The 16,485-nt window shown below is 40.4% G+C and overlaps 2 protein-coding genes across 5 annotated transcripts; one reads left to right on the forward strand and one right to left on the reverse strand.

Moving 5' to 3' along the window:
- Nucleotides 1-989: 989 nt before the first annotated feature.
- sotv (exostosin glycosyltransferase sotv) lies at nucleotides 990-6,755 on the reverse strand. Its single transcript, XM_022808856.2, has 5 exons — nucleotides 6,340-6,755; nucleotides 5,222-5,383; nucleotides 4,579-4,767; nucleotides 3,769-3,951; nucleotides 990-3,094 (listed from the first exon to the last, which is right to left on the reverse strand). Exons 1-5 carry the CDS (start codon nucleotides 6,462-6,464, stop codon nucleotides 1,672-1,674), a joined length of 2,082 nt encoding a protein of 693 aa, XP_022664591.1. The 5' UTR covers nucleotides 6,465-6,755; the 3' UTR covers nucleotides 990-1,671.
- A 570-nt stretch (nucleotides 6,756-7,325) lies between these two features.
- On the forward strand, nucleotides 7,326-16,097 carry Rif1 (Rap1 interacting factor 1). 4 transcript variants are annotated; one of them, XM_022808709.2, is made up of 5 exons: nucleotides 7,326-7,515; nucleotides 10,276-10,321; nucleotides 10,448-12,136; nucleotides 12,354-13,933; nucleotides 14,096-16,097. In XM_022808709.2, exons 3-5 carry the CDS (start codon nucleotides 10,458-10,460, stop codon nucleotides 15,139-15,141), a joined length of 4,305 nt encoding a protein of 1,434 aa, XP_022664444.1. In that variant the 5' UTR covers nucleotides 7,326-7,515; nucleotides 10,276-10,321; nucleotides 10,448-10,457; the 3' UTR covers nucleotides 15,142-16,097. The 4 variants fall into 4 exon arrangements, with proteins under 4 accessions (XP_022664444.1, XP_022664445.1, XP_086847297.1 ...); XM_086991171.1 differs by lacking the exon at nucleotides 7,326-7,515 and adding an exon at nucleotides 7,542-8,355; XM_086991172.1 differs by lacking the exon at nucleotides 7,326-7,515 and adding an exon at nucleotides 7,542-8,355 and having other exon boundaries at nucleotides 12,360-13,933.
- The last annotated feature ends 388 nt before the right edge of the window (nucleotides 16,098-16,485 follow it).

Raw genomic sequence — 16,485 nt, forward strand, 5'->3', positions numbered from 1 at the left:
TATTCTATCAGGCTGCTGGCTCCCTGTATGAAACAAAGCATACTTGTGCTCGGTTTCAAACATAGACCACAACTTATCTCTAAATTTAGCAGGCATATACGTTACCCATTAAGCTATCACAAGGACTGCGTAACTTTCACGAACACTTAAACTCTATATTTCTACCGTTAAAACCGTGGCCATCCTTTTCAAACACACCTGATGTCTCCTCATTACTTCAAAATTTCTCGCCTTAAATAAGCTCTTGCTACGGTCAAAGACCCCGTATAAATATGTCACTATGTATTCGTCCGCCACTACGATGATTGGCTTTGTTTCTTATATTTCTTACTGTATGATAACCTAAGACTGGTCGTAGTATCTGATATATAGATCCGAACGAGATGTTTCCTTTTGAGCAAATTCAATGTTTTTCTTTATGTCTTCTACGATTAGGGACACGCTTATCTCTTACTCCATCAGAATCTCGTATTCTCTAGCTAAAAATTCTCTGTCGATACACGTTTTACATCCCCGGACACCTCAAGTTTAGCTGTATAAAGGTTCACAATTATCATTTTCTAAAAACAAGAACCCGGTTCGCGAGTACTTCAAAAATACGTTGTCATTTCAGTTACGAAGTATTTCGTTAATGATCTCTCAGAATAAACCCATCTATTCCTAAGTTCTCCTTATATTTCGATGTGGAGGTGCCTCTTTAATATAATTCAATAACTCCATAGCGTACAGTCTTTTTATTAAACCCCAGCACTATTACTAGCAGCTGAGAATCATAGAATATTGAAAAAAACATTTCATTACTATAGCAATTCTTGGATTATTCCAAGGCGTTATTACAGTATTATTAAAAAAATTTTCTATTGACGCATTAAATAAAGTTATTCTAGAATTACTACTCACACTGAGAAAATGCACGTGGAGTTCTGAAAAAAATGTAAAGCTGATTTAAAAAAAAAAAGGTAAAAAAATCGAATACAAATGAAAACGCCTTTTCACGTTTGACAATGAAATTTATTAACAGCAAATATGTACATTTAATTAGGTTTTGACATTATCTTCTTTATGCTTCTTTCAGACTAAAAATGCCGTATTTTGTATTAGCCATGGCACAGTGCTAATTATGTACGGACGAGAGTTAACGACAGTTGAAACCCCCTGAATAAAGACGCATGAAAGACTGTAGGTGATAATACTATGTTCGCGCTTTACAGTGGAAAAAATGCGACTAACTTTATAGTTATCTAGCTTTTTTAAACTCAAAACTTAAAAAAAGTTCACTTTGGTTGATTGTTGTTGTTGTTGCTGAAACTTTAACGTCATACAAAGGTTTTGTGCCTAAACTTCGTCAAACACAAACTCATACAGTGCTTCAACAGGAAGTGCTACAAATATTTCAGCGATACCTCAGCATTCCTAGTTTTCGATCTAATTATCATTCATTATTATAAAAATATAATCAACATTCTATGGATAATTCAAAGAGAACTAAACCTTTCTTCTTTTACGTCATCTCGACCGAAATGCCGTATAAGCCGCGCAGGTTGCAAGAGCCACCATTAATTCGCAAGATTAGAAAATATAAGGCTATGTTTTTAAATAGTATTACTTAAAAGCATACGGTACGTATTTGAACTTCCTACTGCCTACAATAGTTACAATGTCGAATAGGGATTAGAGAATACCGACCTGATTAAACCGTTTCAATCTCAGCGGAAGATTGTCTTTAAACAATACCGGGTCCGCCCGACACTGCGATATACCAAGCGGCATACCATCGAACGCTTTGACAAATTCATTAATGCATTCGGACCGTGCCTGCATATGATCTAAGCTCGCTGATAGCGAATTCGTGGCAGTTGCCGCCGTATCGGGTTTGAATTTTTTGCGGGGTGCCACCTTCACTGGAGGTGCACCGCTGGTCAGGTTCGCTACAAGGAAATTCATCAGAATATCTTCACAATTGAATTTGGAATCCACATAGTCTCGGAGATACTTCGGCATTTTGAAAAAGTGTCGGCCATACTCAACGTGGTAGAAAGCAGCACCAGTCAATACCATACTAATATCATTAAGCCACTCAGATTCATATCGCCACCTTTTTGTCTGATTGTCCCACACATGTAAACGTGATGGGAACCCAACAATCTTATTAGAGTTTTCACACCATACTTGAAAACCGAATTCGAGCTCATCTGGGGTCAGCATTAAAATATCGTCATCTAACGAGAGGACGGCCTCAGTTTCAATTTCTTTGTATGGGTAAAACCGGTTCGTGAGCTTGTTCTCTCGAGATCGAATGATTGTAACAGGCTTTACGGATTTTGCCAATGGTGTCGGCGGATCAAGATTGGGATTGTTCCACACAACGATGATTTTTACAAGTGACGGAACACTTTGTAGAAGAGATATGAGCTTTCTCAATGAGTCCGGCCGATTGTAGGTGAGAATGACGGCAGAAAAACCTCTTCGTTTTAACGATACCTGTGAGATACGGTCTAACGCATAGGTATCGGCAGTACGCTGGGCAAAAATCCGATCATTTAGAATATCCATAACATTCGAGATGATAGTCACTGGTGAACTCATGTATTTGCCATAGATACTGACTAATTTTTCTCGGCGAAAGCGAATCTCAGCCGCGCTAAAACTTTCTAAATGGCTAATGATGTCAGGTTTTCGTTTAATATTAAAGTGAACTGTTACTTCAAGCCAGTCGATTCGTTCTGGAAATGGTAAAATCATTCGCTCTTCATTATGCACAAGAACGGGAATGCATCCCGCACTAACGGCCTCGGTAAATACAAGCGCTGACTCAACGCCTACCCCACTCAGTATGAGACAGAAGTCGGCATTTTCAAGCGCTTTCGGATACTCCACGATGTTGTGTTTCTTCTGCTGCTGCTGTTGTTGTTGCTGTTGTTGTTGTTGTTGAGCCAGACCGCTGCTATAAACGCAGCGTTTTCCGCGATGTTTCGTGCACGGTTCGAGGAGTATGACTCCTGCCGAGGATCTGGCTAGCTGCAGGACAACCTTTTCCGCCCACTCCGGAAGCTCTGCCCATCGAGAAAATACGAGTTGCCACGCTCGACTAAACCTGATCGAAGAGAATAGGAAAACACAGAAAGACCTTTGTCAAAAATGGAACGTTTTAAACAAGCGATGGCGTTTATGCTGGGGAAAATGAACGACCTTGTAGAGCTTATAAATTGAATGTGCATGAACATGTGAACTGCCAACTATTTAGTTTTTAAATCTGTCTTAAAGTATTTTCAGTATTTAATTGTATATATTTAATTGCTTTTCCGTTCAGTTCGGAGCGGGGTCTTACTATATTTGCTACTTTTCTTGCCGTTTCTCAATGAAGATAATGGAACATGACTATATTCTGTCTGAAGTTAGTGAGGAACTGCCCCCTGAAATCGTGCGTTACAAACTAATCAGATATATCTCAGAAGTAAGAGGCGCAGGTGGCGACTGTTGTGAATCTTCTGCGAATGATACGCCAGTATGGCTCCCACATAACAAGTCTAGCGTTCAAACCTCAAATTAAATAATTTAACAAATTATTAAAGGGACTGGCAATATCGACATCCATTAGGTTGGTAATAACGTAAGTGTTAATGGCCAAAGCTCGGCGGGCAATATGCTAGCTTAGTTAAGCAGCGCTTTGGGCATCAAAATGATTTTAGAAAAACAAATAGACCATTATGGATTTTATCATCCATGGAAGTTGATTTTGTTTTCTTGCCGATTTTCGGAAGAACTCACCTAAGCTTTTCTTTATTATCAGTGATCCTGTATCCAGTAACGTAGGGCATCATTGGTATTGCGACATCAAAACCCGGCCGAAAAGTTCGATCAGAAAGTGCTGCCGACACATGCATGGCAAAGCCCGTCCGTTGAGTTGCTTGTAGTTGATTGAATACGAGATGATTCGTTCCTTCGTCCCAGCTAGAACATCACAAATGAAAGCGTACGCAATGAATAACACTACAAATTAACGAAAGTTCATAATGTGTTTTTTTATTATTATATATATTAACATATTGATAAAACATGTTTGCATCTACCTGATCATGATTACAATTTGAAACATAGAATAACAGCGGTATTATAAATAGAAATATATGAAAAACTCTTACTGGTAATCACTTCATTATTGTTTGTTATGTATGTTTCTAGAGAGCAAATACGTCGTTTGCGTATTATATCGTTATGATCGACGGTCTGGACGTTATTCAGAAATTTTTTCACAAGAGTTAATAAACCACTTTTACGAAACATACTGCATTGAAACCCAAGTTCGTATTAGTACACTTTATTGCCCAGTCATCAGTATACGTCAAGTGACGCTCCATTTAAAAGTCTATCTTACTGGCATTAAATAGGAATAATGCGTCGTAACACGTGGAAAGATTTCGAAGAAGTGAGCACAGTTTCATAACCGCGATTTTCTCAAAACGCGGGTCTTGAAACCGTTAAGATTTAGGTTGTGATTTTTTGTAAGCCTATATAATATATATATATATATATACAGTGTATAGGAACTCTATTCTGCAAAAGACTATCCGTACGTACAATGCTAGATTAGCTAACACTTCCGGTGCCAACGCGTGCTGCACGCCAAGGGTGTCCACACTGGGAACGAATAGACAAGCCATCTGTGGGTCTGCTACGAAATACGGAGAGCGTCGCAGCCAATCTAGCATCCGCATGTATTCCACGCTCGTCTCTGGTACCACCTGCCCTCCATCTTCGTCCACGTACCTGATCAAACCCAAAAGCAAGATCAATATTTCGTGAGCCGCGAAAAAAACTTTCGACACAATCAATCTTCATGTTGAAAGGGGTTAAGATAAATACATGTCTATACGCCTCTAACTCAATTTAACGTTTAAAATCGATGCTGTTGTAATATTTTTAGCTGCTCATTAATTAGTACACTGTGTTATTCCCTCTATTAACTATGTGTTAAATCATATCATCGAGTGCGGTAGGATCTTCGAGATGGTATACCAAGAACCTCGGCAGGTTACCATATATATATATATACCAAGAATTGCACCAAAGTACAAACCTAGTACATCCCAAAAACGTAGTATTACATGTTTTAATCAACTCTTATTTTCTATTAAAAAATTCAGTGATCCATGTGCACATTTGTCTGTTTTTTTTCGCTTTTCCTACCAAAATACGGTTTCAATAGTAAGCAGTTGCTCACCTTGTGATTGGGTAAATATAGACCGTCACCTTTTCTCCGAGTCTTCCGCACCTATATACATCCACACATTTCCAGTGAGTACAGTGCTCAGTTTTAACTGCGAGGCCAGTCGTCACATATTCTTCGTGATCCGTGTCACGAACCAATAACGGCTCAAAAATCCTGTAGTTTCAAAATGAACAACATATAACAAATAATCCTCTTGAAACTTTCCATCTTAAAATTCATAAATTATACGTAACGGACATGAGATATTTGTTAGTCAAGGTGTCTGCGGTGGGGTATTTTTGTTAAAGGTCATTTTTCCTCGATAGTATTCAAATGTATTTGACTTGAATGAAATCCATCATGATGAGTCCAATACTGGTTAATAGAACTGTAAATATTAAGCGTGTGACCAAAGAAATTGTGTACCCAAGTAGTGTAGTAGTCAACTCCTATGAAGTACTTTTGAGTGATGTCCGGAGAACACACCTAATGCTGTAGATCTTCCTATAGCTGAGTAAAAGATAACGCCCTTGGATTACAATACAATACTGCGAATACATATTATACACATTGATACATACATCCATAGTAAATACTGCACATTATACAAACATTCTGGTAAGTTCTTAAGTGGTTTTGCTAAAAATTGTTTAGAATTGACTGTACCTATGTTTTATAAGCTTATTACATGATATTCTGAGGGAAAAGCTAAGCTGAATGTAAAATATTTAAAAAAATCATGCTTTTAAAGATAACTTAATGTTAGGATGGCAAGAGTGATATTTAACAGAGATGTGTGTTTCAGGTATACCACAATCAAACTAATCTTATAATTTCATTACAAATTAGTTTTGCATAAATCCCCATAAACAGTGAGCTAAGCACCTCCTTATATCAACAATAGATGCACCCGGTGACAGTAAAAACATACATGCTTTTACAGAACAGATACGATAAACTCTAGTTTATATTAGGCATAATACAAGACGGTCAGAGGATTCCTCTGGTAAATTATGTGCCTATTGTGTGCAGTATCAACATATAAAGGATTTTTAATTGAATTTTGTTTTGATCGCTTTCATTCAGTCTGCGTATTTACTAGTACCTGAAATCGGCCATTTGTTACGTACCGTTTATCGTAATCGTGGTCGGGTTTTCTCGTGAAGTACATCCAAATCGCACAGACAATCAGTAGCACGATACTAAATTTCGACCATAAACTCCAACCACGACAGCTCGACTTCGTGTAAGACATGCCCGCAGAATCCGATCTGCGCTGCAGTCCTCTCTAGAGACAGTGTTGCCGTTTGGGAAACGTCGCGCACTCAATCATCTCTAGAAAGAAGAAAACCCACATTTTGACAGAATGAACCGCTGATCTGCGGTATCCAAGAACGACGGAATAACATATTATGGTAAGCGCACCATAGATTGCTTTTTTATGTATGACAGTACAATACGAATCAATGGAACACCGCACTGTCTAGGTGCAGAATCCGCTTAGCTCCTCATTCGCCTATTTAATGTACGTTTGAGTCCATGTTTACGTACGACAGCGCCCTCTATTACAAATTAGAAGGTCAGCGCTCAACGACAGAAAGGGCAAGGGAACAAGCGTTCTTTCCCTCATCGAGTAGCGATGGTTACAGAGTCTGACGCTAGCTTCGGCTGTACCATCCGAGCTGACCAGGCACTTGACCGTTTTTCAAAAGCCAATAGACCTCAAAATTAGACTAGCCGATGTTGAAAATAGTCAGAGAACTATATGGCGAATTGTATGTGCTAAATATATATTGTATATATTGCTGATCAAGTCAGCTTTTAGGCCAACACAGGCTGGGCATGCAGTTTAGCTGTCAAAGCTACAAATCGTTGTAACACGCGAGAAATCTAGTTAACACCCAACACAAACCACACACAGTAGCTAACTCATGCATAAGTATTCATTTTCGTGAAGGTCTATAATTTGTTTGGTCATTTTTGAGCTTTTTAAAATGAAATTGAGTATGTGCACAAATGTACAGACAAGCTAGTGACATCGGGGGTGCGCTGTCCGATTGGAAGCACCATCCTTATCTGCAACCTGCTCGCGCCCGAGGTGGCGCTGCGGTCGTTTAAAACATGAGGGCATCAACTGATTTGCGCGCCAACTGGAAGGCCGATCGCCGCCGTCAGTAAATCTTAGGATTTCGCTATGCCATCTATCCAACGGCACGTACTGACTGAAAATACGACGTGAAACGACCCAATTTCGCGTTCATACCGATAACTTCTGATTTAAATTGTGTTCGGTCACTGCAAGGCATGTGAGTACAAACGGCCAACAATACAAAGACAAACAGCCTCTCAGCTGAGTTCGATTTTTGCTAAATCACGTGTCGTCCCTTTAAACCTCAAGGATACTTTCTCAGTGAATCGTACTGCCGGTTTAAAAAAGGAAGTTTTGAGCGGTGAATTTAAGTCAGCTTCAGCTAATTGCGCCAAATCGAATTGTCATAGTATTGCAACTAAAGTCGCAAAATTTCTAGATAAATAAATCTTGTGAGTTTATCCGGATACGCGACAATCCTACTCAGTTTGCCACAAATGAAATAAAGGTCTCCATTCAGGTGTTTTTGGTAAATTCTGACTGTACGCTGTGACTGTGTATATGTGTGGCGCGAGTTGGGTAATGCTCTTTGCGCAGTAACCATGAGACAGAAGTACAATAAATGCAGTGCTTTGCATTCGAATGCATTGTCCCGTAATTACACCATAGGACGGCAGTTTGTCAATAGAGACAGACAGAGAGAGAAGGAGAGAGGGGAGACAGGCTCCTCGAATTTTAGTTCCTCAGAATCCATAACATCTGCACAAAGTTCAGTCAAAAGTCTCATGTTTCTTCCTGAATAGGAAGAACCGCTATACTATCCAGTATGTTACTTAATTATAGTGGTTATTCTTTGTCTACGCAATGGTATTTAAAGCGCGATTGTACAGAAGTGGACAACCTGCAAAAAGTGGTGCTAATAAAACCATGGACACCGAAAATTGGCCGATACATTGCAATGTGGGCAAGGAAACTTTCTCGGACCAATTTCAAATACAAAAATCGTTTACTTCTTTCGGGTCTTTTCTTAAGACAAAAACACTGAACACATTGATCTGTATGCATCGTACCAGTTTATGTTTACGCGTAACTTACGATCGTGTTATTTATAAAAACTATATAAAATTATAATGTAATATAAACATTATCTAGCAAGTGCATCAGTAAGTTGGTTTTTGATAACTTTCAGGCGCGCAGTTACTTCTAAACGTTGTTGCCGTCGTTAGTAGCCTTCAAGTTAAACTGAAGTGACAAATGATGGATTTTGGATTTTAAGAAAATCGATTTTTAAATCAAGAAGGCATTCATATAATAACAAATGCTTTTTTGGTGTTGTTCTAAATAAACTATATATGTTGTTTTATTTCAAGCACAATAAACATTCATTAGCTTAGCCATTCTTCAATGCATGATACGTATGCACTTTTAAGTATCCCTAATACGTACTCTATATAGCCACGTTGTTACTCTATCAGTCTGGAAATGCAAATTGAGCGTAAGCTTGAAAAGCAACTATCGCGGTGAAGATTGCATAACCGACGAAATTCAGTTAGATAGTGAAAATCTGGCAGGCAGACGGACTCATTTAGCGACAACATAATTGCCATTATTTGGGCGGACATAGCAACCTACACGAAGTTTTGAAATTGATTGGAACTTGTATACTTATTAGAGTATTTTCAACGGGCACTCAATTTTCCCCGTATGCCGAAGGTATTGTTACGTCTTTATAATGGAGCCACACTGACATTACTTTTGTCCAGTCGTGCGCCTCGAAAACTATTGGCTAAAAAACCCAAATACCTTTAAATAAAATTTAAATAAGCATCTTTTACTGCCAATATATTGCCAGTAGCATAGTTAGGACCTACTTTGAATACATGACCAGATCGTGTATAAATATTTTCGCCCTGTTCAAACATAACAGCTAGACGAGGTGACAAAGAAATTGAAAAAAAACAGTGCTTTCTGAGCAATGTGATTGCTTTTCTTCCAAAGCTCAACGCGTATTCTGTGTGGTCTTATCCCTCTGTTATTGATGTTTCACATATGATATGAACTGAGCCTGTTTGTTTTATTACCTCAGGAAATTCGGTACTGCAGTATAGTTCTTTTCAAATAAATTTTGTGGATATTTAAATAGCTGTTGATGAATTACCTCCGCTCGATGCTTATTTGTTAACTGCTGATGCCATAAAACCCGATATATTGATAGCTCGCATTAAACAAAACTCGAAGAACTATGTGTTAGTAGTAATTGCCATTACGATTTCATATATGATAAAAGGGGTGTTAGTGGGCATCTAAAGCGTAACTTACGACAAAATGTCAATGAGCTGCAAAAAATATCAAGGTAAATTGCTTTTCGTGCTTCAATATTACGCTGGATCGGGTTAATGAATCAGCCTTCTAGCAAAGATGATTTAGATGACAGCGCGGGACCGGGTCAAACGCGGTAGCTGCCTTGAACAAAAAAAAAGCTAAGTGTGAAACCAAATTTCATTAAAAAGAATTAAAAAGATACGCTCGTAGATTTTCTGAGGCCTCTCTTTCAGTGACTTGAGTATCTAGGTTCATGCGCATATCTAATTCGTTTACTGTGTTACCTTATTGATGTGTAAAAATTACGATGGTGCGAAAGACCCGTCGAAATAAAGCGCAGTTTTGCTCACGTACATGGTTTTGTGCAATTTTGTTAAATTTTTGTAGTCTATTTTCCCGTAGATTTGACTTGGAATCTCGTGGTATCTGCTATGCTGATGGCAAGTCTTTGTTCTGTCATATTTTGTTAACTGCGGGGACAGGAAAATTGAAATGTTCAAATGACACTTTTGTATGGAAGAGTTTCGGGTGCGAGGGTTTTAGTTCATACTGTAATGATATTGTATATACTAGTTATGTGAGGTAATGTATTTCTGCATACGAACAAGCTTAATTTTCTTAAAGTCGGTTGCATGATTTTTTTGTATTATTTCAGCAATCATTGGGAACGCGCTCAGAAAATCCTTCTCGTGGCTCCCAAGGTACTTTGAATCTATACAGGGGGTAAAATGCTATGAAAATACCTTCCTTAAGTTTTTATCCGCGTACCAGTGCAGTGACATGTAGCCAACGTGATGTTCCATTATTTTCTTATATTTTTATTTCAGTGAGTCGGAGATGGATTTTAAAGAGCCGAGTTCGCAGGCGGAAGCAACAGAAGCCCTGACAAAGTTTCGTGAACAATGGGCTGCTTCACTGGACACAGAGCGGGTGGTAGAGGCCTTCGAGTGGCTCGAAAAGCTTGACGGCAGATGGGAACAGATGCATGTAGACATCCTTTGTGTTATGGGAGAGCTTGCCGCAGGCACAATGGAGCTTGTATCGTGCCGTCGAATTATTGAGTATCTTAAAAGAAATTCACATCGCTGTAAGGGTGACGCTGGAAAAGCGTACGTCGGCATAGCCATAATGGTGCATTTGTTGAAGGACGAGTCTACTGCGATACTAGCAGGAAATGTACTTTCAAGTGTGCGGACGGCAGTTTACAAAGATGAGGCAACTTTGGCATCAGTAATTGATATGTTTAAGACGAAACTTGTACCGAAAATGAAAGAGCTGGCTGATAACAAGAAATTCCTAGATGCCTTAGCTCTGTGGAGGGCAATGGTTCGTTTCACTGGATTCGAAAAGGTGCCGACTGCAGTAACAAATGGCGTTTTGCATATTGCCACACTTGCGTTTAAGGAGACTAATCCTAGCGTACATGCCGACGCGTTCAGTTCTTGGCGAATCCTTGTTGAGAGTTTGCCCCGTTATATGTTAAAGAAGCCGGCATACATAAAGCTTCTACTCAACCCTTTAAACCGTGTGTATCGGGACACAGATGCAGCAACGACCCCGCATAAGTTTGGCGCATGGTGGCAAGTTGTCCGTTCGCTTGAGGATGATATTGAAGCACATTTTGACGACGTAGTGTTCCCGCTTATTAATAAAATCTTCAGTATTCCATCGGCTAAAACAAGGCAGGTCAATCCCACAGCTTTCGCTAGTCCCACAAGAGAAATCCCACAGGAGGCATATGCCATCCTCGCTTTAATTCTCTACAAGGGAACTATTGAGATAATGACAGAAATGTCAAAACTAAATGACAATCTACCCATAAATGAGCATACTATAAAAGATGCCTGTTTTGTTAAACACCAAACATTGCTGACAGAGGTGTTCACACTTGTACTGAACAATATTGTTCACGGCGTTACTCCTCCGCCTCAAGGTTACCCATACCTGCTAGCGAAAATACTGCTTTCTCGAATAAGCTCCCTCTATGACAATGGACACTATGGTTTGGTGCGTGCGTTTCTCTCTATGATCTACAAATTGGTTCAAGCTAGACTGTTCGACACCGAGCAGATGCTAAGCGTATTTAGCGATTTAGCTAATGGCGTTCCTCACAAGGTAATGGTGTCATCACAGTTTAACTTGCGAGATGGTTCATCAAGTATGCATGAATGCCCAATCATGTCACTGACTGCCTTTTTCGTCCAGCACGTACCAACTATGTGTGAAAAAGAGAGGCACGATGCCCCGGCGTTGAAGATTACCAAAAACAAGCGTACCTACCGTCAATTACTTAAAGCGTTGCTCGAATGCGGGAGCGCGGGTATGAACTTCCTACATTTTGCCGATCATGCTTCCAAGAGTCTAGCTCAAGCGGAGGGTGTTCTTCAGACAGACTCCTGGCTCGAAATAGCCGATCATTTGTCCAGCTTCATCAAGCACACGCATGAAGTGAATCAGGGCGGCAGCCTAGAACATGATTTTAGCGCACTAATTAATACTCTTAAATACCCATTCAGGTTAGTTCAATGGCGTGCACGAGTAGTATATACATGACCTTTTATGAGCACTAATTTGCTTCTTCAGCGTGTTCTCTTATATTAAGTGCATATTTTTAACGTTTTCATAGTTTCTGCTAGCCTGTCTAGAGGCCTTACGAAAAGCCTCAAAAGCTATTCACTCATAGGCAACTGTCTGTAATAATTATCGGCTGTGTTCATATTTTCTTTCCATAAGTTACAGGCCGAACCTGAGTCTGACAAGTGATGTAATAAAAAAATGGACGGACCTGTTTACAGTATTTGCGATCGATGCGGCCCTCGTAAAGGATGTCGGGGTAAACCAACACATTGAAGAACTATGCGCACACCTTTTGGATGAGCTCTCTAAAACCGAATTTGACCTCAATAGATTGATGTTCTGCAGTCAAGCTTTTGAAACTGTCACGAAGCAAGCATGCTTAGAAACCGTCACGATCGGTAAAAAAATCCCATTGGGAAACCTCCATTCCCTTGTGAAGTGTGTATCCCTGCTCGCTAATCGTAGCCACGAGTTTATTCAAAGTAAGAAACAACTGAAATCAAACTGCCAGTTCTTTATTAATATTGTCCATATATGCAGCGCGCTGATCCAACGCACCAACGATGTGTCTCTATGTAGACATCTTTTGCTTACGATCGTTCCTGAAATTTTACCACTTCTTGAGCATACAAAAAATAAGGCAGCGGTGCGGGAAACTTCATTGACTCTCGTCGAATTGCCTCTGCTGCACGCATTAGCCATGTTTGCCGATGCCTTTGTCGACAGGGCAGAGAAAGTTGGCAGTAGCAGCGAAAATGAGAAGTTCTTCCAGATGGCGCGATCCGCAATTGAACATGGAAGCGGCCACTGGAAGAGTAACATCCGGGACCCCTTTGTCAGGTACGCAAAGTTTCTGTCTGTACCTCTCTCGCAACCTGAGCAGGTATCGCAGAGTTTTTCGCAGGATGTTGTCGTTGATGATGTGTCGCCTGTCACAATTCAGTCAAAGACTCCGGTCAAAGCCGCAACACCCACCTCTGGCGCAACTGTTAAACGTCGAAGCTCGCGTAAGGCAACCAAAGAAGACGAAGAGTTCACTCCGATAAAAACAGCTAAAAAGAAGTCAATTTTCACCGAACATCAACTTGAAAAGCAATCTGAATCGAAAATCATTCCTAGCATGTATCAGGATCTATCGCAAAGTATCGATAAGATTTCATCGCAGCAAAACGGTCCTACTAACAATAGTAATAATCAGCTGCTGATCACGGAAACTCGGGTAGTGGCTCCAGTCATTGACGAGGATGCTGTCTTTGAAGATATTACCCCTAAGGAAATGGAACAGGAGAAGGCTCCAATCGAAGACGATGACTCAAAGCGAGCTTCCAAAGTTAAACATAGTCTAGCAGGCAAAGATACCGAAGCTGACGGCGTCAAACCAATTGAGAGCGGAGACACGATCGATATCAAAGAGCTCCACAGAACTCCGATAGAACAGGCTCTTCCGGCTATCGTACCGCAAGAGGTGATACCTGCTACATCGCCAGAAACCCCAATCGTAGTTACTGATAACAACAACGAAAATGAGGAGCCTCTAGTAAAGAAGAAAAAGCGGTTTTCGTACAGCGAGACTGATGATATGCCGGAGCCTGTAGTCGTCATTGATAACCAGCCATCAACCCTAAGCAAAATGGTTGAAATGATGCAAAATGAACAGCAGGAACGGGAGAAAGAAGAGACGATACCGGTCAACTCTCCGCTCAGACCCCAGGGCGCTCGTAAAAGAAAACTTACAGGTAAAATAACACTGTGGGGCGGAAAATTATAGCAGCCGAAGTCATGCCTTATAGTGCGTATGATTCTATACTGCCTAATGTTTTCTTAAAAATTTGTCTCTGCCCCTGAGGCTATCACTTTTGAAGTAACATTATGCTGATTGAATTAAACTATGGTTGCAGGTCAGCCGATCGAGTCTCCAATCACGGCAAAGCTACAACAGCGTAATTTCATGATAAATTCACCCTCATCGCGATCACGTATGATGCTCGAAGCTGCGCAAGCGCGGCATACTATGAATGCCGGTCCTGTTGTCCAATCCTCTACCGTTCATTCTGAGGGTCGTCACGCTCTCACAAGCTCAACGCCCTGGCGAGAGAAAGCGGTAGCGTTTGCATCCACAGAAAGGACTGTGGATAGCGGCAGTCCTCAACCCAGCTCGAACGGCGGATTTGCAACACCGGTGAGTCCAACAGTTGGCCGAAGTATCCTTAAGCGGGTTTCGACAGGTGCCTCGGTCAAAAAAGTGTCTTTTAGTCGCGCAAATGAAGTCTGTGCCTACGACAAACATCCACGGGTAAGTACTGCGAAATCACTATTCCCACCAGTCATGGTGCAAAGTGATCAAAATTCAAGTACCGAAACCAGCCACAATTCGCTCAAGGGGGTTGACCTTGACCAAAGCATGCATGTGTCTGATACCAATAAACTTGCCAAGGAAGAGGAATCAACAACGATTTCAGCTACAAGTTCTGTTGCGCCAGCAGCCGTAGTAGACGCACCCACATCTGAATCAATAGTCGTCGAATCCATGAGCTCGGACCTTGCAAACGATCCCAGTAAGTTGGATGAGTCAAGCATTGTTCTGCCGGACATCACTATACCGGGTCAGGGCGAATCCAAAGCTCCTGCCTCGGACCCGCCTATCGTTGAATCAAAAGCCACAATGACACTAAAACCATCGACGCCAAAGGTCACCGTTTCTGAGGAAGTGTCGCTTGTCAGACGGATTGAGAATGCCGCGGATACATTGCCTATTGAAACTAACAAAATTGCTGAGTCAATCAACATTGTAGAATGTATAAAGTCCGCCCACCCGGAACAGTTGACGGCTGTGCTTGAATTGATCGTGTCAGATAAGTTCATCCAAACACTTAGTCCCGAAGTTCGGGGAACTTTTTTCTCTAAGTGTCTAGCAACAATGAGCTCTTACCAGTGTCGCCACTAATGTGTTCTTCAGTTCTAGTGTAAATAATAAAAAAAACATGTTTTTTGTGTGTGTATTTGGATAATTGCTGAGTATTATTTGTAGCCGACATTCGTTTTGAAAGTGAGAAATTTATTATTCATATTTGTCATGTAAAACAAGTCGAAAATGTTGTACTTCAAGATGGATCTCGAAACGCGGAGGATCCCGAATACTTTAAGCAGTTTTCATTACATATCATATGATTTATTGATTGAATATGATTATGCTGAAGTTGACGACCAATGAATGAGCGTGCGCTGTAGACCAGCACACGTTTCGACAACTTGCCCGCTATCATACGAAGAAACTGCTTCAAGACAGGTGTATATTTATGAACGCGGAGATCGCAGTCACCAACTGAACCGTTATCTGTTTGCACCGATGCTGAAAATTTTAGAAGACAGCCTTAAAACGTAGGCTCACAGTATTAACTGTTGCGGTGAAACTGAGCAGAAATTGACAGGCTGAGCAGACGCTGCCCCGAAAATTTATGTTATTTTCACGTGTCCACATAATTAATGGTGGCAGTAGATGAGAGTTATCGCCGTATACAACTAACGGCAATTCTTATTCAATCAGGTATGCGTACGTGCAGTACACTATATACAAGTGTCTCTGCGATTATACATTCAATACGTCTGCATCTTGTTTAATTGTATACGCACCACAAGCTAACGGGCCTCGTCATAAATGTCAATCGCATGGAATCGCTGAATTCTGAAGTTGCAAAACACCTGCGTTTCCATTTGCATTAATAGATATCATCAATTTGCCATGGTTATCTACAGGGATCACTGGGAAATGAAGTAAGAGTAGCTTCATTTGTCAAGCGAAATCATTATGGGCAATGCTGAAACGTACAGCAAAAATTTCATATAGGGCATTGATTTGAGATTCTGTAATGAATGGCAAATAAAATGTATATACAGGAACAACTATAGTGTGATAATTTACGAAATATACATTTATTGTAGGGGGGTCTGAGACGCTTTTATGTTTTACTATTTGTTCAGCGGCAAGGAAAGTAAAAGCAAATCTTTGTTTGTCTTTTTGTCGGAACGTAGCTCACAAAAAGCTCAAAACGCCATTGCTTCGCAAGGATACGATTTACACGATTACGGTAAACTCTACCTGAGTCTTCGATACTATTTCCCTCTCTTTCTCTCTCTTTTTCATGGTAAATTGAAAAGGAAAGTTCATTGCTTTTATCACAAATACTTGCATGAAATATCATTGTAAGGTATAAACATGAAAAACGTAAGCATAAAAGTACAGCCAATTTTTGACAAAATTAGGGTACCTTCGGTTTGGGAACTTTCGCCA

This window comes from Varroa destructor, unplaced genomic scaffold, assembly GCF_002443255.2.
Source record: "Varroa destructor unplaced genomic scaffold, Vdes_3.0 BEIS01000005.1, whole genome shotgun sequence".
Classification (NCBI taxonomy): domain Eukaryota; kingdom Metazoa; phylum Arthropoda; class Arachnida; order Mesostigmata; family Varroidae; genus Varroa; species Varroa destructor.

What these genes read in the sequence shown, in the direction of transcription:
- sotv (XM_022808856.2), bottom strand. Translation starts at nt 6,464, where the DNA reads ATGTCTTACACGAAGTCGAGCTGTCGTGGTTGGAGTTTATGGTCGAAA. An exon ending in TATATTTACCCAATCACAAG is followed by an intron (nt 4,768 to 5,221) that starts GTGAGCAACTGC and finishes GGGTTTGATCAG; the next exon opens with GTACGTGGACGAAGATGGAG. An exon ending in GATAATAAAGAAAAGCTTAG is followed by an intron (nt 3,095 to 3,768) that starts GTGAGTTCTTCC and finishes CTCTTCGATCAG; the next exon opens with GTTTAGTCGAGCGTGGCAAC.
- Rif1 (XM_086991171.1), top strand. Translation starts at nt 8,163, where the DNA reads ATGGTATTTAAAGCGCGATTGTACAGAAGTGGACAACCTGCAAAAAGT. An exon ending in AACACTGAACACATTGATCT is followed by an intron (nt 8,356 to 10,275) that starts GTATGCATCGTA and finishes GTATTATTTCAG; the next exon opens with CAATCATTGGGAACGCGCTC. An exon ending in ACTCTTAAATACCCATTCAG is followed by an intron (nt 12,137 to 12,353) that starts GTTAGTTCAATG and finishes TCTTTCCATAAG; the next exon opens with TTACAGGCCGAACCTGAGTC.